Here is a 23,980-nt window from a genome sequence, read left to right as displayed (position 1 = left end):
ACAAATGTCGAATGCAATCCTTTAAAAGTAAATTTTCCAAAATTTGAAATATGCGATGACATGTGTTTTATATGTAAAATGTAAACAAACAACAGCTGAGCTGTAAATAAAGACACTGAAGAAGTAAATATTTAATAAAATCTTTGTTTTTATTAATTTAATACTTAATTCATATATTAATTGTATATAAATGATTTAATATATCACTTATATATATAATACTTTTGTGTGATATATTATTATATAAAGTTCACAAAAGTTTATAAAAGTACTATCAGCTAAACATTATAAGATGAACGTTCACTCATGAATATAAATATACAAGTGCCTAATACTATGTTCAGACAAACCTTTATATTACAAAAATTTTATTTTCGTCTTCGTTTCAGCGAAATTAAGTGTTTTTTCCATACAAAATTCAGTTGTAAGGTTAGATAAATTTTAAGTAAAAGATAAAGTTAAGATGACGAAAAACTGACATTTTTTTTTAAAAACAGCTGACTTTAATAAAACCGGGAAAGAGGTGCAAATTTTTAAATTTGAATGTACAGAAAAAACTAATTGTAACTGAACTATGTAATTCAAAACAGAGTAAAAAATAATAGTCCACCTACCTGAAATCCACAAAAACTTAAAAAACTACTAATTACCATCCTTTATAGTTATAATAAACAACTTTTAAAATTTCGCAGATACAAATGCTGCTTTGAGCATGAAATTTTTAACATTCGATTTGTAAACAAGAAACATATGATTTCCTTAAATTGGGGCAGTATGAACACTTTCCAAATTAACTTACTTTCATATTAATAAAATTAAGGAAATTTGACTGGCTAAACATAGTATAAATCCGACTAATTTCATAAAATATTTTTTATATTCGCAATTAAATACAAATAAACAACATACTCGTGGCTACCTTAAATTTTAATTTCACCATGTTAGGTGAAATAGCAAGAATCACGCTGTATAAATGACGCTATGGGAATATTAAGAAACCAAGACTAGAAAAATTAAAAATATTTCTTTGGTTTTAAAGAAACGTTATACATACATTCCCCTCTTTAACAGTTAAGAGTACTGTTAATATTTCTAAACCTTTGCATTTAACCTAATTTATAAAGCTATATTGAATTCCTTAAATAAACTTTAATTGGAAAACTGAATTTATTTTAATACCTAAATAGGTTAAAAAATTATAATGATTTAAAAACAATTTTTTTTTTTGTGGACAACTCATAAAGTTTTTAAATATTTTTTTGTTCATTGTTCGAATATCAATGCATATTTTCTTGGAAACATTTTTTGCACAAGAATTTCCCCTTCTATTACTCAAGATTTAGTAAAACCTATATTTACTGCTTTTAACAATCATTTGTTAATAATAACTTTGGTCAAAAATTTTAAATTTGAAACCCTATGTTTGAAAACTTTTAATTATTTTCACAAAAAATTTAAAAATTTCAAGTTACAATTGAAAAATAACTGTGTTTGGTTGAATGTGTTTTTCTTTTGTACAGTGCAACGAACCTCACCACAGCTACAAGAGACAAGTGTGGTGACTTTTAATATAAACTGTCAAGAACGTGTAATTTAAAGCAATTACATTTTCCTTGCATTCTCCTTCACTGCATTTTTACTTACGCTGCGTGGTGAACGTTTTGTGCTTCTTTTCGTTTTATTTGGTTATTTAAACGTTAAAAGTGATCGTAAACTTTTTTATTAACTGAATTTTGTTTTATCTTAATTGAAATTAATTTATAAAGAAAGTAAGAAATTAATTTATACATTCAAGGTGTACAATTTCATAATGTCTGAAATATTTGAACAGTTATTAACATTACTCTATGTAAGCATAAAATGAATATTTATAAAAACGCAAATAGTAATTATGAAAATTTTAAGGAACTGTATCTTAAATCATACATAATTAAAATATATATCGTTTTCTTTCCATTTTCACGCAGGGTGCTTCCTCAAGTTTGGTCGTTAAGTTTGCGGACACTGAAAAAGAACGACAAATTCGTCGCATGCAACAAATGGCGGGTCACATGAATTTACTTAATCCTTTTGTTTTTAATCAATTTGGTCCATATGGAGCTTATGCACAGGTAAGTCCGTGTACACACATATGTCCGTATATAAATCAAAACCAAGCACAAAATTAAAACAATGCCATTAATTGATTTCATGTGTTCTTTTGGAAATAAAAGAATATCACGGCAAAGGAGCAAAACAAGTGTAATAAAAACATGTAGAAGAGAAAATTGTAATAAAATGAAAAAGTTCATCATAAAATTGCATTTAAAAACAATGTTTTTACAATGTGCATGGACTAACATAAATAAAACATTTTATTGCCACCAAACACCAACCTACACCCGAACACCCGAACGAACACAGTTGACGACCGACCAGCACACGTTTACTTAAGTTCCATTGTCTATAATTTCATTTATTTGTTGTTTTTGTTTTTTATTACACTATATAAAAATATATACCTATCTGAATGGAGTTTTGTGTCTTTTATTGCAGCAACAACAAGCCGCTTTGATGGCAGCCGCTGCCACTGCACCGGGGTCATTTATAAATCCAATGGCTGCTCTGGCAACGCAAATACCTCACGGCTTAAATGGTACCGGGCAGCCATCATTGCCATCACCAACAATGCCCAACTTTAATATGGGAGCCCAAACGCCAAATGGACAACCACCATCTGCAGCCGCAGTCGCAGCTGCTGCCGCCGCTGCTGATGGTGTCTTCTCGAATGGCATTCCGCAGACAGCATTCCCAGGACGTAAGTAACAAACATATAAACAAATATATATACAAATAATAATAACACAAAGGAATGCATGCAATCTTTAAACATCTTTTTTTAGTTGATTTACAACTACAATAAAATCGATTGTATTATTATTTTTATATTGCTTTGCACGAAGCTTTGTGTTTGTTACCAGATTTTAATTTGTTTAACAATTCATTCTTAATATAGATTTCTCACTCACAGATCCACTGCACCTAACAATTCCTCCGCAAGGTCTGCCAAGCAGTGAAGCTGCCGCCTTGCAACACGCCTTCGCTGGAATGCCACCGTTTCCAGGAGTTGGTAAGTAAACCAGCGTTTAAAGCGTTTATTATTTTTTATTTCTTAACTTTAATTTCAATTAAATTATTATGAGCAATTATTTGAGTTCGAAAGCATATCTTAAGGCACAATACAGAAATCTTTATTCAACTTAGTCATGCTATCCATAAGTTCATAAACATAATTAATTAAACTTTAAATTTTTTTCTCTTAATTTATTATTTTTTTTTTATTTAACAAAACATTTCATATTTTCAAGTACTTGTGTGTCATGCCATAAATATGTATTGTTAGTATTATATATTGAAAATAATATATATTTTGTTATATGTCAATTATACGAAATTGAAATAAAAATGAAGTTAAGATCAATCTGCACGGTTCAAAGAATTAACTAAGATGCGAGTTACCTCCCACTTTACCTTAAACTGTGAACGCTACTTTTTAACTTCATTTTTATGTAAAAATGGATATTTTATGTTTTTTACAATTGCAAAAAGTTGTTGTTGAGTGTATTTAACAATAAATAATATTTACCAAGTACAATCATTTATTGTGTATATCAAAATTTTAAGTGTTTTCAATGGAGTGATTAAAATAATTTTTTTAATTATGTTTTAAATGTGTAATAAATCTTATTATTTAATACGACGTACTGTTTTTATATTTTAATTGAGTGAATTTTATTTAAAAACTACTAACTTTAATTTTAACAAAATTCATATAAAATATTTATGCGTATAAACAAATAATTAGATAGTATTTTGAAACAAAAAAATGTCTATAAAATACTCTCTATGTTCATTCCTACTTAATGAGGCATATATATAATTCTCTATACTTAGTTTTAATATTATGAAACCTAATTATCATAGCTTTGAATGCTTGGACAGCTGATACCAGCCAGCTATTATGAGTTACTTATTAAGTATGGTTTCTAACATAAAATAGAAATTAATCGAAATTTAAAAACACATTGATGTAACCACTGCCTTCAGATCTTACTACTTATATTCGATAAAAGTCAATTTATTAAAAAATAAATCATAACAATTGTGTGAATTAAATTATAATTATTCAGTATATATAGAATATTCAGTATCGCTTTAAGTAGAAATATTTGTTAGTGTATAGTTCGTATATAAATTTTCATCTGCAAGTATCAGGTATTCATTCATATTTTAATAAAAAGTTTTTATTCAAAAATTATTATTGTCCTACGACCCAAATCTTAATTTGGTCATATATTAAAAAATTATTTACCTCTAATAATTATAACATAAGTAATAACATAATAGTAACATAGCTTAAGCAAGTAAGATCGTTGAGATCAGATGTTCACGGTCTACCTATACGATCTTACGATGTATATCAGGTGGATAGATACTACAAGTACTTTTATAAAAAGAAATTTCTTATTACTCTTATGTATAAGTACGTCAAAAGTTTGAAGAATGATTTTAAGGGCTTTATTCTATTAATTTTTATAATAACCCATAATAAATGACATATAGAATAACAATTAGTCGTATTATTAATATTTTATCTCGCAAGAATTTGAATTTGTCAGAGCAACACACAACTTTTTAATTAAAGGATATATCAAAAATCTTAATTAGTAAATTTCTATCAAATGTGGATCGTATTACCCAATTTTCAACAAATCATTAACATTGGAGTAGTTATGACTATTGTGAGTAATCCTAAAATCTCGAATATACGTCTATTATATTCTCTATTATTAATTATATTATTAATGAACATACGATATGAATATTTAATTCACACAAAATCTAATCATTTATAATTAATATTTTATTTAAAAAAATTTCGTAGCATAAATAAGGTCGGATATATATTTTTCTTTATATAACAAAATAATATTTTTAAAATTCATTCAATATTGAACCAACGTATAAAAACAGTACAATATTAAATAATAATATAATTGTTTTATGTTATATATCGTGTAGAGTTATTTTTTAATTAAATTTTTATTTAAACTCAGCTGTTAATTGTTATTAATTAAATTTTATTATATAACAAAAAATTTGTACTTAAAATAATTTTAATAAAAATATATATACGTATACAAAATATTAATATTAATATATATATTATATATATATATGTAAACGTTGTTGTATTTTAAATGTTTTGATTATGTGTAAAACCAAATTATTTATAATGCAGCCTTCCCCGCCGTCTATGGACAATTTCCTCAAGCTTTACCAACACCAATCGCGGCGGTTGCTCCGACTCAACGTGAAGGTAAGAATACTTACAAGGATAAATGTTATGTTTTGTTTGTCATCATATAACTTTTTGTTATACTTATATGTTAATTATGTAAACATTATATATAGTACTGCTTTGATTTTACTTCTTTTGATTTTATATATATTGCTTTTAGAAAATTAATTAAAAATTAAAAGTTCACTTTAAAATTTTTGTGCTATCGTAAAATATATAATTAAAAAAGGATCTTCCCTCTACTTCCCTAGTAAAGATATTTACCTCAAAATTTCTTCTTTTAAAGATATAAATTTTATATTGAAATAATTTTAATGTGAAATTATTTTTGTGTAGAAATTTGTAAAAAAAATAAATTTATTTAAATAAATAAATGTTTTTGTAATTTAACTGAAAAACACATTTATATTTATTAATAATAAATTTTATAATTTTAGTATAAAATAAACAATTAAAAAAAAAACAAAATCAAATGGTTTTGTCAAAAATAAACATCTCTTTGCTATACATTTATCTATATAAAATAAATTAAAAAACTTTTAAAAATATAAAATTATAACATTAATAAATAATTAATAATAATATATATTTTTTATGTGCTAAAATAAATTAAAAAGTTTTATTTGAATTTTACAAGTTTTTACTCAAAAATATTTTGCAAAAATAATTTCAATAAAAAAAAACAGATCAAGTGTATGTGTATATATATAATATACCCGCATTTTGCTCTGTTTACACCTACACATATATAATTTTTATTTTTATTATATACTATTGGAATCAAATATAACATTTAAATATCTATTTATGTATTCTATAATGTTGTTTTTGTGTAATTATAATAGATTGTTTAATAATTTCGTAGCATTATATGTATATGTTTATATGTATATGTTCTCTGTTTTCTGTTTTACTTTTCGATTGTTAAACATATATAATTGCATGATTCTGACGTATAAATATAAATAATAATTGTTATTATTATTAATATATGTGTACAATATATTTATTATTTAATAATTATAACAGTTTATGAATTTATATACAAATAAATACATATATTAATATATATAAATAAACTTTTAGGATAGAGATATTTTTATTTTTTTTAATATTTAAAAAAAAATGAACTTTATATGAATATGTTTAAAATAAGTTTCTAAAAATTATGGACATGTTAACGAAACTTAAAAAGTAGGAAAAAAAAGAAGTAAAAAGTACAAACTTAATAAGTAGGATGTCGATACTTTCTTCACAGTGTACAAGACTTACCACAGAATTCCTACTTATAAGATAGTATCGGTATTTAAAGGCATGAAAAATAAACTGTTTTTCGCAAACAGATACAATCCAAACAGTGCATTCAGGTCAATAAACGATATGCCTAAAAATGTCTCACTTCAAATTGATATGAATTCAAATCATATCTTGATTAAAGAAGTTCGTGTTAACTATCTTCTCTTATAGCTGACATCAGACGCATGAAGATTTTGTGAAGTATATAGCGACCGTCCACTCTTCTTATCAATTGCTCTTCTCGTTTTTTACGATATTTACTTCATCTGACTTCCATTGAACCTAAAGAGATCTGACAACTGAAAATAAATTATAGGATAAGGTTTATTCAGAACTTTTTATCTTCATCTGTATTAGAACTGACATGTTTTGCTAGTAATAGCACAATATATCTCTTATCTCACAATGGACAATTAGAACCTACTAATGATACCACTCTCTGATACTCAGAACAACCTGTATGTTACAAAACAACAATAATAATAAATATGACGAGTTTTTACTATAAATAAACGAAAAATAAAGAATATTTAGAACTCTACGTAACATATTCTGGACCTAGTGTCGCAGAAATATATAATGTTAGCCAAAACTACTACAACTTGATGAACATTGCAATGAACGAAATGGCCTATGAAAGTTTTGAGAGAAAAACAAAATGTTATTTTCAAAAATAAAATAATATAAATAATCTAACGAATACGAAGAAATCTTATAAGAAACCTATTACTACTGCAACAAAGTACTGACCTTTAAAAAAAATCAATGGAAGTTTCCATTCATTCGCAAAATAAAGGAAATGTAGTAATTGAATTAGAAAAAAATAATTTTTAGTGCCATATAATTCTGCATAATAATATTTAATCCAAAACTTTGTTCAGAAACAGCATGATGTTTCTGTTTTTGCAAACATTATATACCATAATGTAAAAATAGACAACGACTTCATTTGTTTTTAAACTTAATCGTGATCAGTGTTGGAAGTAACAAATTATGGATGCCTAATTACCTGAACTTATGAGATCTTGTTATCTACAAAGAACAGAACAATGAAGAGATAATAAATTAATAGAGTTTTGGCTGTCAATTTGAATACTTTTTTCTGGTTACTTTAGAACTTACTACAACTTGAGATATAAGTTACAGTGTAATATTAACAGCGAAAGCTCAGAACCCACTCATTATAATTCTTCATCATCTATACCTATGGTGTTGTTCTATCCCCATATAAATTCTGGCACAATATACCTCAAACTGTACTAAAATTTATCAATTTACCATAGTCTTATAAAACAAGACTAGACTCAATAGATCGATTTATATCAAGATGCATCTTAACCTTTAATAATAGTAGAATTATTGATCAACATTTTTTTAGTTTTTATATAGTTTATATTACATTTTTATCAGAAAACAACTGATGTAATTGCACTTCTTATATATATAACAATATCTAACACACTAAGTATATATAAAGTATAGTATAGCATGTACTTTAATTGAGAAAACAATTTAGTAAGAATAAAGTGCCAAAAATTTAAAAATGCTTAATTATATCTTTATTTTGATTTAATTTATTTATGTTGTTATTCTATATGTATATCTGAATTATTGAAATAATATTATGTGTAAGTAGATAATTAAATTAGTGTGTATATGTTTATTCCTTGATGCCTTATATATCATTATGCTTAGCACAATTGTTATATCGCAATATTATAACACGAATCCATAACAAAAATTATTTGTTCAATAATTATTTTAAATTATTTTTATTTCACTTATGAATATTTTAACTATATTTTTATTAATTTTTATATTATATAATTATATATAAAAAAATTATTTTATAATACTTATATTAAAATGCACCTCTATAACAATCTGAAAGTTATATTTAATTTTAATATTGAGCATAAGCAGTTTATTTATATTGTTTGTTAAAACTATTTATTTTTGATCATTTATTTATATTTTTAAACTTTAGTATTATTTATATATATCTATATTATTTTATTATTATTTTAAAGTTATACAATTTTAAAAAGCATCTCACAGTCACATTCATGAAATTACTCTTTTGATTTTCTCATCGTTTATTTGTTTTTCTTTTCTTGCAATGTCTTCTTTTAAGATTTTCTGATGTTCCCAGGATGTTCAATTTCGGGACCAGAGGGCTGTAACCTATTTATTTATCATTTGCCGCAAGAATTTGGTGATGCAGAATTAATGCAGATGTTCATGCCTTTTGGTAATGTGATCAGTTCGAAGGTGTTTATAGATCGTGCAACAAATCAAAGCAAATGTTTTGGTAATTATAAATCGAATAATATATATTATAGTATATATGTAATACTTTTTATAAATTCATTTTGAAATAATTCAAATTTTAGGTTTTGTGTCCTTTGATAATCCTGCCAGCGCTCAAGCAGCCATTCAAGCTATGAATGGCTTTCAAATTGGTATGAAAAGACTGAAGGTTCAATTGAAGCGGCCAAAGGATGCTAGTCGGCCCTATTAACAATCGGAGTTCCTCAAAGCGCTACATATATTACATAGCAATACCAATTATATAGCCAGCAGCTGTTATAATAGATATAATCATATGAACCATAGCAAAACCACAACAACTACGACAACTATTACGAAAACAGCCACAATAAGAGAACATAAATTAATATACAATTTTAAATGAAATCATCCAAAGAACAACAAAACAAACTATTAATAATTTTTTTAAAAAAAAATCTTATTAAGCAAGCCCCATGTCAACATATTAGTTTTAATAGGTGAGATTAATTGAATTTAGATTTTTGTTTTTAAATTAAGAACATATCGAATTCAAGTGATTTTAAGTACGCTATTACTAGATATAGTAATATCTTTGATACTGAAATATTCAATACCTTATCGTTTACAAAACGTTTTTTTAATTTTAGTATTTTTGAAGATCAACTATTTTTATTTAGAAAAAATATTTCGTATTTTAAAATATACTTTTTGAATGGAAATTAATTAATTTGATAATCAATAAGTTATAAATGATATCAATTAACCTTTGTATGTGCTGTGTTTTACTAGTTTTAATTAAAGATATTTACAAAAAAATAATTTTTTTTTTATTTCGAATTTTTATTAAATTATTATTTATTATTAATTATTATTATTAATTAATATTATTATTTAATTATTAATTTGAATTATATTTTAAATTTATTTTTATAAATCAAATTGTATATATTTCATTATCATAACATTAATTCTTATGCAGATTTGTAGTACTTATGTCAGATGTCAATACTTTTGCTAATCTAAACAGTTTTTGATACTTTATTACTAAAACATCTTCCAGATTTCAAAATTGTAAAGCTAATTTTTTTGTAAATTTTCAAAAGTCTTCTAAACAAACAGTTATATTTTTTTCATATACTTTGTTGACTGTAAAATTTTATGCGAATTCGGACCAGACCCTATAAATCTAAAATAAATTTGTAGGATCAAAAAACTGTATCAATTGACAATTATCTGATACCACTAAACCTATTTACAGAATTTATATGAATTTTGAATAAATTTTTTAAAAAATGACTTACATCTAATGTCATAAATATTTCTTTACCCGAGTTCTATTTCTATTATTTTAAATTACTTTTTAATATACTCTATGGAAATTTAATAGGTCAGAAATTTAGTAGTAAGAAGATACTTAATTTTATAAATAGATGTAATATAAAACAACGTCTGAAAGAACACATTTGACAGAAAATCGTGAAAACCTGGCGTATTAGGTAAAGATGGATAAAGTTTTGAGATCACCGGCCTGTAATTCATTGAAAACTGCCATCAGTTGCATAATTTTACAAGTTTAACAAAATTTGTTATTTAATTAAATTAACAGCAATTTAATTAAATAAGTGAAGGATAATTAAAGTGGCTTTGATTGTATTGTAGATCCTCTTAATTTTTAACATAAATGATGTTTCATAATGAAATGTTGTCCCTTGGGAAGTTCCACCATTGCTTAAATGGGTTAGACCAGTGTGAAGATTTTATACATGTTTGTGTTTAGATAATTTTGCACAAATGAATTTTATAGAACTAAGTACTACGCATTTTTTCACTTTTCTGATTTTTAGTGGAGATATTCGTTTTTTGGCTTCTATGCCGAGGAAATCGGTACCAGGCTTCTATGCCGAGGAACTATCCAGATTGTGATCATTTAAGTGATAAGCAAAAAATCTATCAAAAGTTGAAAGGATTCATCGTTTTAGGAAATTTGTTATTTATTGCTATTTTAATTATATACATATATTTATAAATTATATAAATAAATATTTATAAATTATTATTTATAAATGTAATGATTTGCTACTATTATTATTATGTACTACAATTAGAGATAATTAATTTGTTTAGATTTTCTTCTAGTTAGAGTTACAGTAATGGTTAATGCAATAACAAAGGAAATATGTGTCCAGTTTATATTACTAATTCCGCGTTAGATTTAATATCAGTAATTATGGCCAGATGTTATTTTTTAAGTATTTGTTTTAGTTAATTAAACTAATTTAAATTGATACGTTCACTGTTTTATTTGGAATAGTTATATGATACACAACAAACCTTTTTCTATACGGCGGAAACGTACTTTTAAATAGTTAAACGCACTTTCCATACTCCTTATACTTAAAATAACAAATTTTAAACTAATGACTTTTAAACACTATATGAAAATGATAAATTTAGATCCAACACACTTACCTTTCTCTTATTTATTCTTAATAAATCAAATATTTCTAGTAACTACTTATATATTGGCATTTCGTATATATATTATATAAGCCAAGATTCAAAAGTTTTGAATGCTTATTTCATACGATCAGGTCTCGTATTTATCTTTAATAAATAGGTTATAACCTATAAGTAGGATATAAGTAAGTTCTTATGTGTTGGTATCTCAAATCTTATATATAAAATTAAGATTGTCAAAATGTTAGTTACCGTACTCCTCCGAAACGGCTTTACCGATTTTTACCAAATTTTATATGCGTATTCAGTAGGTCTGGGAATCGGCTACTATCTATTTTTCATACTGCTAAAGTGATTAGGGTGTCCCTATCCAGCAAAAATAACTTTATTGCTTTAACAAAAATTTTTTTAATTTTTTGACATAAATTTTTTCATATTTTTGAAAAAGAAAACTTGCTATGATATGAAAAGTTGTTGTCTATGAAAATACTGAATTCATAGAACTGCCACCTAATTTCTGCACTATCGTTGATTCCCAAAATGCTCTCATTGACCGCGTATTTCCAGATGTACACATACAATACATAAATCATGGGTGGCTGGCAGAAAGAGCCATTAGCAGCAAAAAAACATGGACGTTGATGAATTAAATTTCAAGATAAAACAGACATTGCCGGGCGACTTAATATCATACAAATCGATCGATACAGTTTGTGATAAAAACGAAGTTGTAAACTATCCAGCAAAGTTTTTAAACTCACTGGATTTGCCAGGCATGCCACCACACATTTTACGACTGAAAGTTGGATCACCGATTATTTTACTTCGGAATTTGAACCCACCACGGCTATGCAATAGTACGCGATTGGTAATTAAAAAATTGATGAAAAACATTATCGAAGCCACCATTTTGAATGGCAAGTTCCGAAACGAAAAAGTTTTATTTTAATTTAATTCAATTTAATTCAAATGTGTTCAATTTTCTATTAGATTGGCATTTGCAAACATCATCAATAAGTCACAAGGCCAAACGATGTCTGTTTGCGGTCTTATATATAAAATTTCCATGTCACAATGTTAGTTACCGAACTCCTCCGAAACGGCTTTACCGATTTTTACCAAATTTTATTTGCGTATTCAGTAGGTCTGAGAATCGGCTACTATCTATTTTTCATACCACTAAAGTGATTAGGGAGTCCCTACCCAGCAAAAATATCCTTATTGCTTTAACAAAAAATTTTTTATTTTTTTGATATAAATTTACATCCACTTCGTTTCTTCGTCTTCGTCTTCGCCTTGCATGGTAGATGGAAAATGTACTAAAAATTTTTTTAAAGATTTCACTAATGATACTGTAACAAATACCGACGGATATCCAATATATCGTCGAAGAAATCCCGATAATGGGGGACAATGGCGGGTGGTGCCGTTTTCGCCTCTGCTAAGCAAGACATACAATGCTCATATTAATGTTGAGTTTTGCAGTTCTGTGAAGAGCATCAAATATATAAGTATGTCCATAAAGGCAGTGATATGGCTGTGTTTAGAGTAGAAAATACATATGTAAATGCTCCTCCAAAACGGTGAAATTACGCTCTACCAAATTGGTCGGTACATCAGCTCCAATGAAGCTGCTTGGCGTGTCTTCGGTTTTCTAATTCATGAACGGAATCCAGCAGCTGTTCAGTTAGCCGTCCATCTTGAAAACGGTCAGCGTGTATTTTTCACGAACGAGATAGTGATTGATCGTGGTCCAAATCCACCTAAATCTACACTCACTGCATTTTTTGAATTGTGTAATAGTACGGATGATTTCGGTGCCTTTGCAAGAACAATGCTCTATTCACAAGTACCACGCTATTTCACATGGGCTCAAACAAAAAAATGGATGCCCCTCAAGCAAGTTTCACCAGTTGATGCATGTCTCAATTTATTTAAATCGAACGCTTATTTACAGTTAATCCAAGACACACTGAGTGCTTTTATCTTCGACTGTTGTTGGTTAATGTTACTGGCCCATTATCATTATTATTATTTACAGTCAATCCAAGACAATTTAAATTTGAAGATACAACAGTTGTTGCCAGGGAACTTGGTATCATACAAATCTATTGATTTTAAATTAATAATTTAATAAATAAACTATAATAACTTAAAAATAATATTGTTTGGCGTTTGTTATTTTTATTTTCCTTTTCGTTCATAGCGCTCCATGCCTATTTCATGCATATACCACATACTTACACACTTATAATAAGTAAGTTACTTTTTGTCTACACTAGAATTTATCTAGAAACTAGAAATAATTTATAAGGCAAAACAACGTTTGTCGGGTTATCTAGTTTTAATATATATTTATAAGCCAGATTTAAAAGTATAAATACTTATTTTGTTATTTCCAGTTTGGTATTTTATATATATAGAGTCAAGAATCAAAAATTTTACATACCTATTTTGAGATTATAAATGTAACGATATATATTTATATATATGTAACATATATTTTCCTTTATTCCGAACAGTGTGAACAGTTTGCAAATATAATAATTGCATTTATCTGTTAATGAAGGAGTTCCATCTTTATGTATATTTATAAATATATATAAATATATATATATATATAAATAATAATTTGTTAATAAAACTTTCACAGCAAAGTAACAAAACTTTAGAATAATGTGCGTACATAAAAGTCAAGTACGGCTTTGGGGCAGTTGGTTGAGGGGCGCTAAGGGGCGCTGACCTGAGCTTCAAATTTGGCAGGAGACGAGTTCGATTCCTGGTACTTGCAGTCTCAAAAATAATTATTTACGAATAAATAAATACACAAAACTATTTCCAATATCACTAATGATGGGTATTTGACAATACTCGTAACAGCTGTATGGTCAGCCAAAAAAATTGATTTTTTGTTGTTGTAGTTTACCACTGTTCGAAAAACCTCTGTATAATAAGCTTTATTACAATTTTGATGTCCTATGACAAATATTCTATTACGAATAAGAAATGAATTAATTGACAGAAAAATACTATTTCAAATTTTTTTTATTTTTTGACGTTAGCTTAGTTTTATTTATTTTAGAATTATTTTATTGTCAATTCGCAGTTAATATACTAGAAGTAGAACTAGAGTTTTCTTATAATCGATAGTTAGTATTTATATGTTAAATAATCTTACCAGAATAAATCAATTTTTACAAATCACTTGTATTTTAATAATATTAAAAAAAATAAGCATAAAAATTTTATTAAATTAAAATTTAATTTGTTTTTCTTATTTTCAGATGCGACTTCAGTCATAAATTAGAAAAGCTCGAAAGAGAAAATTTTATATACAACAAAAATTAAATAATTGAACATCAAATTATTATAGCAGAGGAACTATATGATTATTATAACAATATAAATTTATTAATAGGTATTGTATGATCTGTTATATTATCACGAAATAAATATAAATTTATATAAATATACATACATTACTATTTATTCGATTATACACTAACAGAATTAAAACTAATAAGTCAAAACCCAAATACAAAACAATGATCTTTAAACAAATATAAAATCTTTAGAAATTTTTGCCAAAATATCGTATATTTATTGATGAATTAAATTTATGCAAATATAAATTTATAAATAAATTAAACAAATTTGAAATCTTTAACAAATAAAGCATAAAATTGAAAATTTTGTTAGCATATTGAAGAAGATGAAAACTATATATATTTAGCATTTCAGTCGTTTGTTTTCTAATTTTAAAAATGTTTAATTTTTTAACCAAATAACTAAAATTAAAAAGTAAAATAAAAATAGAAATAAATTTATATATATACAAGCATATGTATATTAAAAATATATTAGTGAATAAATGACTGGCATACGACCAAGAAAAACAAAAAGAAACAAAATTAAACTGGGTTTTCAAAAAAATCTAAAAAATAATTTTTATACAAAAAATTAAAAGTAAAAAAAGAAATACAAAATTTAAATTATAATGGGAATTTATTACATAAAATTTAAAAAGAAATATATGAAAAATTATTGAAATTTTAGAGAAATATCTGCGCAAATAACCAATTTACAAACACGGGGTTATTATGAGAACCATTAACAAGAAAAAAATAATAATAATAATAATAATTAAATTAGAAAAAAATATCAAAACTGAGAAAATTGGTTTAAGTCGAGGGCGGAGTAAGGAGTAAGGCTTAGTGGCGCATAGTTGCGATACGATGCGGCGGGTGAAATCTTTTAGCATTTAGCTTAGAGTTAAAATAAAATATTAACAAGCAAATTCGAATTTAACTAATATTAAGTAAAAACTATATAATAAATAGCAGTAGTTTGAATGATAAAATAATTAATATGTATATATATACATACATATATATATATATATATATATAGAGTATGTATCAAATATATGATTATATTTATATATGCATATATATTTGATATATATGAAAATACAAATAAACAAATTATTAAAGGAACCAGTTTGGGAGCGTAACACAAAAATATCATTTTTTAATATTTAAAAAAAAAATTTGTTATATCTAAAAACTAATAAAATGTTTTTGTTATGAAAGGCGAATATTTTTTAAAAATATTTGGACTTTATGAAAAGTATTTAAATATATAAATAATTATTATATACCAATACGCAAACAGTGCAGTATTTTTTTATAAATTCCAATATGATTTATGGATTTTTTAAATTAGTTTCACTAAATTGTTATATAAAAACACTTAGAAATATATAAAAAATTAAAAAAAAAAAATTAGCCGCTTACAACAAATACAGGTAATCAAGCATAAAACCAAGAATGAAAAACATTTTTCATTTAATTTAAATTTTAAAATGCAAAAACAAAGAAATGTGCACTTGATTTATTTTTTAGCAATTAATTACAAAATAATACAAAAATCAATTAAAATTCCCAAACCACATTTAAAATTTATACACTTATATACACACAAAAATTATATACAAAAATATATATACTATAAATATTACAACTAGTATTTTTTATATATAAAAAATTAATAATTAAAATTAAGTGCATAGAGATGAATTATAAAGAAGTTAAATAAAAATAAATAAAAACGCCATTTTTAGCGGAGAGTAAATATATAAAAATTAATTTAAGTAATATTAAAGTAAAAAGTAACATAAAATAATATAACAATATTTTGTCCTAATTTTCGTTATATATACATATTTAATTTCATAAAATTAGTATTTATAGTTAATCAAGAAAAATTTAAATTAGTTATATACAAAGAGTTATCATGATAAAGTATTGCAAACAAGGTTTAAAATATATATAACAAAAATAAAATGCGATTTAATTTATTAGCGAAAATGTACAAAATATTTAAATAATTTTAAATTAATAAAAGTCTACAGCTAAATAAGCCAAAAATATATATAAATATATATATTAATACATATATATATATACATATACATTAAATATACATACTTATTTATATGTATGTATTATAGATCGGTAAATAGCACTTAATATTTATACAAAATTTGCTTCTTAAGATAAGATAAATAATTAAGTGCAATAATTTTCCTTTATATATAAAAATAAGGAGATATCTTTTTTGTATTCATTCATTATTACGATAAAACAATGTGATAGCACATTAAAATCAAATAATAATTTTAAAAATTCATATTTGTTGGGTTACGATAAACGTATAAATAGTATAAATAAATATTTTTTAATAATAATAATAATTAATACAATATATCAATTAAAATTAATTTTTGTTCTTAATTATTTCGTTTGTTCGTACTTCTAAAGCATTTTAATAATTAAGTCAGAGAAACCATAGTTGGGCTAAGAAAATTATTGAATTATTAAATTATTAAACTGTACATATAGAGCAATTTCTAAGGCGGATGAAAGTCCCCCCTCCCACAAATACCACCCAATAAATTTGTAATATGTAAATGCAAAGAAACTAAAATTTTGCAAGAATTCTAATAAATATGCAAGTAAATTACAACTTATATAAATTTAAATTTTAGACATTTAATTTATATAAAATCTATTATATTAGGTACTTTAAGATGGGTAGATTTAGTAATACCTACAACAAAATGAAAATAGTTTTACAAAATATATTCAAAACACATACAACAACAATTAAAAAACTATAAATAAATTTATTATAAAATTATAAATTAAATTTAAAATATTTAAATATGAAACAATATGCAGAAGGATTTTTATTTTAACTGATTTTAATATTAGAATAATAAATAAACAAAATTCAATTATAAAGTTAAAAAATGTATTGTTAATATAATTGAATTAAAATGAATTTTTAATGAAATACTTAATATTTATTAAATTTTTTAAAGTGCAATATTATATTTTTTTTTTAAACTGTGAATGAAAGAGAAAAATATTTTATTTTCCATGTCAGACACCCAGCTAAGAGGGGACTTTGATGAGCTGAAATCCACCACTAGCTGAAATGGATCGAAAAATTATATACGTAACGTTCGAAACGTATATGTATGCAAAATTCCATTTATTATTAATGTCATGTCATGATCATGACTGAATGATTAACAAAAGTATAGTCTCGAACCCTCAATATTCTACGTTTTTGGCAAGAACCGGTACCAATATCTTCCCAAAAAATAATAGCGTTAAGAGTGGAACTAAAATATTTTCGAACCAGCAGTTGAAAAACTATGATTTTAGTTCTGTTCTATTCTTTAATATTAGTGGTGAGAAGAAATTTCAAAAATATATCCTCTCTGTCCTCTTATATATGTATATTTAAACACATATCCATAAAGTATTGCTATGTAGACATCCTTATGTGAACATATTTGCGATCATTTTTGAGTTCTTAATGAAAGCGCTTATAGACTATCTTCATTAATTGAAGAGTTGTAGAACTTGTTCATAAATGAATTCGATAAACTCAACATATAATGGATAACTTATATTAAAACTTAAAATTTGAAAATACTTATATAGACTATATTTGATCCAACAGATTTTATAGGAATCAACGATAATGATGATAAATATTTTTTTCATTCGGAAACAGTTTTTAATTACTGAATTTATATTTTCTGTACAATAAGAAAAATCTAGTCAAATTAAAAAAAAAATTGTTTAAGTTTATACACAAATATTTTTACCAAAAACAATAAATGTAAAAATTTTTATTAATTTCTTATTAAATAATATTATAATTTTTTCCTAATAATGAAATTCTACACTGATCTTGGCAAAATTATATAGGAAGGATTTAATTTATTTGATTAAAATTTGAAATAAATATATTATTTACAGTTATAAACGTTTCTCTATATACAGTTGAAATTATTATTTCAAATAAAATAAAAAATTATAAAAAAAAATTTTTAACAAAATTTGTTTTATTTTAAAAATTGATTGGGAATAATTTTTAGGTGATTTTAAATTTTATTTCGAGAATATAATTTTTATATTGCAACGATATTATTATTTATTAATTTATTATTTATTAAAAAATTATTTTCTTATTTTTATAAATAGTATTATTTTATTTTTCTTTTCTTCAGATGTTTAAATTTTTGCGTTTTTTATAACAATTCGCTTATCCTTTTTTAAGCTTAGCATATAATAATTCATATATACTTTTATTTTTTTTTTTCAAATAAAATATAAAAAATGCACATAAATGGGCTGTGATTTGAATAAAAATAATCAAATAAAAATTCTTATTTTATATTGGATGTTAAGAACTAAATAATGAAATTCAAATCCAACTACAAAAATTGATAAGGTCAAAATTAAAAATATATATATATTATATATATTTGTATTGAACGTGATAAATAAAAAGCCAAATCAAAATTGCAGCAAATTGAATAAAGAAATTAATCTGTATAAAATAATAAAAAAGGTAAAGAAATAATATATAATTAAATTACTTTGAACAAAGAAAATCATGTGATTCTTGCGAAAAACTTAAATTTAAAAGTACCTTGCCAATTCAAAACAAGTTAAAAATAAATAAGTAAAATTATGTCAAATAATAAAAACAAATTATTACAATTATTCAAATAATATTACTTTTTTAACTTTTGCTATTGCTTAACTTAATTTTTTTTTATTTAATTATAATAACAAAACGACTTTAAGTAATTAAAATTTCATATATAATTTTTGCCAGAATCAGTTGTTTACTTAAATATATTTGTAAAAATAAAATTACATAAAATAATATACTAAAAAGAAATCATATCAGCATAATTTTAATTTAACTTTTTAAATAATAAAATAAAAAAACAAGCTAGATATAATTAAGATATTAAATAATTCTTGTTGAATTTCGCAAAAAAAAAATTATTAAAATTAGAAGTAAAATGCGTCCATAAATTTTATACATAAAATTTATTGTTAAATATTATATATATATTAATTAAAGCATATTTAATTTTTTTATTTTTAAAATTTTTATATATATATTTAATATTGCTTCTATAAAATATTTTTAATTTTAATTTTATGATGGCACATAAATAAGCACAATAGTAATCAATATATCAGGAACAGAATAGGTAATAAGCTGGGCTTCATAAATCAGTTTGCACTTTATTTAATAAAAAAAAATTTATTTTAAAATAAAATTGTATATTTTAAAATAGAATTTCAAAAATATATTGGGGAGACATTTATTTTTTCATAGAGAATATCAAGAAAGTAAAAAATTTTTTTTGAGAATTTTTATATACCTAGAACAGGGGTATCAAAAACCCTCAACTGTTAATCTGTTTGAGAATTTTAAACCAGCAATTAGAAAATTAATTAAAAAGTTCATATTAAAAAAAATTAGTTAAAAAAATTCTCTTTAATGAAATGAAGAAGAAATGGAAAATACTTTATAAATGTCTCCATTTATTATAAAAACAATAAACAAATAGCTTTTTGAGTTAATTTAAATTAACTAAACAATAAACCATATAATTAAATATAAACAATATAAATAAATTTTTAAATTATTGATGTGCCATCTTACAATTTGTTTTTTTTTATTTGTTTAAATTAACGTTTTATTAATTTATTTAGTTGTAATTGTAAATGAACATTTTAATATACATTATAATCACTATGTATTTACATATATTTAAAACTGTACATTTAAAAAGAACTCTTATCGTAAAACGTTCCTTATATATAAATAGTTAAAAAAAATTAAATGTTATATATGAAATACAAACTAAGTACAGATTCGCATTCTTATAGAATTGCAGTTATATTGTATTTAAAATTATAAATACGCTTAGCTTAAGCAAGTAAAACAAAATAAAATTTTAAATATTTGCCTAAATAGTTTATTAATTAATCTTAATATTATTTTTTTATAACATATTGAATGCAAATGATTTTTTAATTATTTATATGATTTATATTTTATTTGTGTAGTAAATATACCACGATTAAGCTTTAGGAAAGTACAATATCATTCGGATTTGGTTGATTAAATCTGCGAGCTAAAGATCTTTCGACTTTAAAATATTTCTTCTTAGAAATTTATTTCTCAATATTTATTGGAGAAATGTTCTTTTAAATAAAAAAATTTAGATAAAAGTGATAGCATAAGAATTGGTTAATATAGTTCAAATAACCTGAAAAACTATTTGAAAAAGGAATAAAATAAGGATTCAAAGTGAGAATCAAAATATTTGACGAATAGTTGAACTAATAACATTTTTGTTAACATGTTGGAAGTGAAAATTTGATTACCTTCGGTGTGTTAACTTCAACTCATATATTATCCCTCACACAGCATAGCTAAAAAGTGATTAATCCAACCACTATTTGTATACAACTGTATTAAAATCAGTCCTGGCACGAAATATTGAGTGTATAGCAAACTGATCAATTGAACCAGTCCCGTGATTTATGGCTCCGGCCTATTAAGGTAGCAAACTTCCTTAAGTTGGGGCTCAAGTGAAGCTTATGCTTCTCTTTACTCCTACTTTACACACCGTTATTTTTCCTATCCCATCTCTTTGTGTGAGCTTTATTATCCTTCTATGCTTTTACTGAGTTGGTATGGGTTATAACAATAAAATCAATTTATGGCTCCGGCCTGTTAAGGTGGCAAACTAGCTTTAGTTGGCTCAAGTCAAACTTATCTTTCTCTTTACTCCTACTTTACACACCGTTATTTTTCCTATCCCATCTCTTTGTGTGAGCTTTATTATCCTTCTATGCTTTATAACAATAACAACATCGACTAATTTTTACTCTAATGGAGTAGCTGACCATTTAATTTTATTTGGAATATTTTTAAATGTGTTACAATCTAATATCAGTTGTGGGACCCGAATAGTGTTCTATGCTACTCCAGTGTGAATTGTGTAGGTAATTTATTGACAAGTATTTATAACCTCAATAATGCTTCTCTCTATTAGATATTATCTAACGTAGCAAAGTGAACATAAGAGATTTTAATTAGCTGCTATATTATCACACTTTTGACATATATTAAAATCAATCAAATCATCAATAGTCATTTAATTGGAGACAATCAAATAGTTCTCCAAATATCGCTGCAATGCGTTAATTTCAGCATAAGGTAGGCTGTACCTTGAAACGGTAACATATAGTATGCTCAGTATAACTATATTCTTTAAAATTATTGTCGTTAAATATGTTCTAGTATGTGGAATCCATCTACCACTCAATATCTCATAGAATTAAACAGAATAGAACTCAAGTTCAGATAAGAGTCGTAGGGTTAGGCTGTTTAAATTTATACGCGTTTATTGTTGAATTAATTATAAATAAAATAATTTATTTTACATTATATTTTTTTAAATTTTAATTTGTTATTTATTAATATTATTTTTATATTAATTTTTTATTTCTTAAAATTTATTTTTTAAAATTCGAATTTATTTTTTTCTTATTAACATTATTTTTCATACTTAATATATTAATTTTTTTTAAATTATTTTAATTATATTTATGTGAACATATATGCCTTTTAGATTTTAAAAGGAGGGCTTTTTAATAAAATATTAACATATTTAGTATTTAATTATAATAAAAAATAAATTATAATATATTTCAAGTTAAAATAACTCATAGAATACAGGGTACTACATGCAATTATATACTAAAATATATAATTAAAGTATTTAATGATTAAATTAGCTGCTTATGAACAACACACTTTAAAATATTAACAAAAAAATATTAATCAAAAAAATTACATATATAAGAAATAAGAAAAATGTTTTTATTGATCATATAATAATTTTAGTTCATAGTACGAAAGAAAGATTAAAAATTTTTGCTAACATTTGCTTAAATTACAAAACAAAATATATATACAAAAAATATATACATACATATATTTACACAAAAAGAAAAATAATTAAAATTGATATAAAAAAAATCTTAATAACTTTTTAAATATTTGCGCTAAAACTATTTCAAACTAGCAAATTAATTAGCAATTATTAAGATTAGAAGGAACGCAGCAAAAACGGAGGACAAGTTATACATTTTAACTAATATACTTAGTTAGCGAGTATGATTCTAAAATAAAATGTATATAAAAAAGCATACTTATAGATTTATATATAAACGAAAGCAAATGAAAAAGTAAAAGTTAAGATCAGGCGTAAAAAACATATATAGAATTGATTACTTTAAACTGTTATTTGCTGTTGAAAATGTGCCAAAAAAAACTCTTGTTTTTATATTTAAGGAAAGTTTTCATTTGTAATTCGGAGAGGTACATAAGATCAGTAGCAGTACACTAATTATTTCACGCATTCATTGGATTGATTTGATATTTATATTAATTATTTTATTAGAAGTTCGAATATAGAAAGAGAAAAACCAGCAACAATAATTGGCGCTTATATCAAAGCTCAGAAAGTGCATTTAACAAATATTTTTTATATATATGAGAGAAAAAAAACATATAATTATATAAGCAAATATAATACAAATATTAATTATATGATAGCGTTTAAAACAGAAATATCGTTTCAATTATATAAAATTAAAAATATAAATTAAAATTAACAAAATAACAAAATAATAAAGAAAGCCATTTGCCTAAAAAATTAATAGTAATAATAATAATTAAGTTAAATGATAAATAAGTATATATGATGGGCAGGTGGAATTTTTGTAGATAAAAAAATACTAAATAAATAACTTTTTAAGATTTATCAAAATTGTAAAACTAAATCATAGATTTTATTGCATAGAAACTAAACAAAGTAAATATATATAAATATATATATGAAAACCAAAGCGAATTTATATTTGTAAATAGGTTAAATAATTATAATAATAAACAAATTTAATAAAATATAATAAACAAGGTAAACAGGTTTAATATATGGAAATACTGTAATAAAGTCAAATAAAAAAAATTATTATGTAAAATTTAATTAAAATAAAAAACATTAAATAAAAACATAATAAAGGATAATTCAAATTATGAAGCTTTTTGGCAGCACAGTTCCTTGGTTAAAAATATAAATAAATAAATAAATTTAAAATTAAATTAATTGCTTAAAATAATTTTTTATTC

The 23,980-nt window shown here is 23.8% G+C and overlaps 1 protein-coding gene across 4 annotated transcripts; it reads left to right on the top strand.

Annotated features, from left to right (window-relative positions):
- Nucleotides 1–1,491: 1,491 nt before the first annotated feature.
- LOC119668594 (CUGBP Elav-like family member 4) lies at nucleotides 1,492–9,377 on the top strand. 4 transcript variants are annotated; one of them, XM_038078155.1, is made up of 7 exons: nucleotides 1,492–1,849; nucleotides 1,968–2,111; nucleotides 2,536–2,797; nucleotides 2,996–3,109; nucleotides 5,282–5,359; nucleotides 8,772–8,948; nucleotides 9,031–9,377. In XM_038078155.1, exons 1-7 carry the CDS (start codon nucleotides 1,811–1,813, stop codon nucleotides 9,156–9,158), a joined length of 942 nt encoding a protein of 313 aa, XP_037934083.1. In that variant the 5' UTR covers nucleotides 1,492–1,810; the 3' UTR covers nucleotides 9,159–9,377. The 4 variants fall into 4 exon arrangements, with proteins under 4 accessions (XP_037934083.1, XP_037934084.1, XP_037934086.1 ...); XM_038078156.1 differs by having other exon boundaries at nucleotides 3,011–3,109; nucleotides 9,031–9,158; XM_038078158.1 differs by lacking the exon at nucleotides 5,282–5,359 and having other exon boundaries at nucleotides 3,011–3,109; nucleotides 9,031–9,158.
- The last annotated feature ends 14,603 nt before the right edge of the window (nucleotides 9,378–23,980 follow it).

The sequence above is a fragment of the Teleopsis dalmanni genome, chromosome 1 (genome assembly GCF_002237135.1).
Source record: "Teleopsis dalmanni isolate 2A chromosome 1, ASM223713v2, whole genome shotgun sequence".
Classification (NCBI taxonomy): Eukaryota; Metazoa; Arthropoda; class Insecta; order Diptera; family Diopsidae; genus Teleopsis; species Teleopsis dalmanni.
The sequence above is the reverse complement of the archived record's forward strand: the minus strand, read 5'-3'. Positions and strand labels throughout refer to the sequence as shown.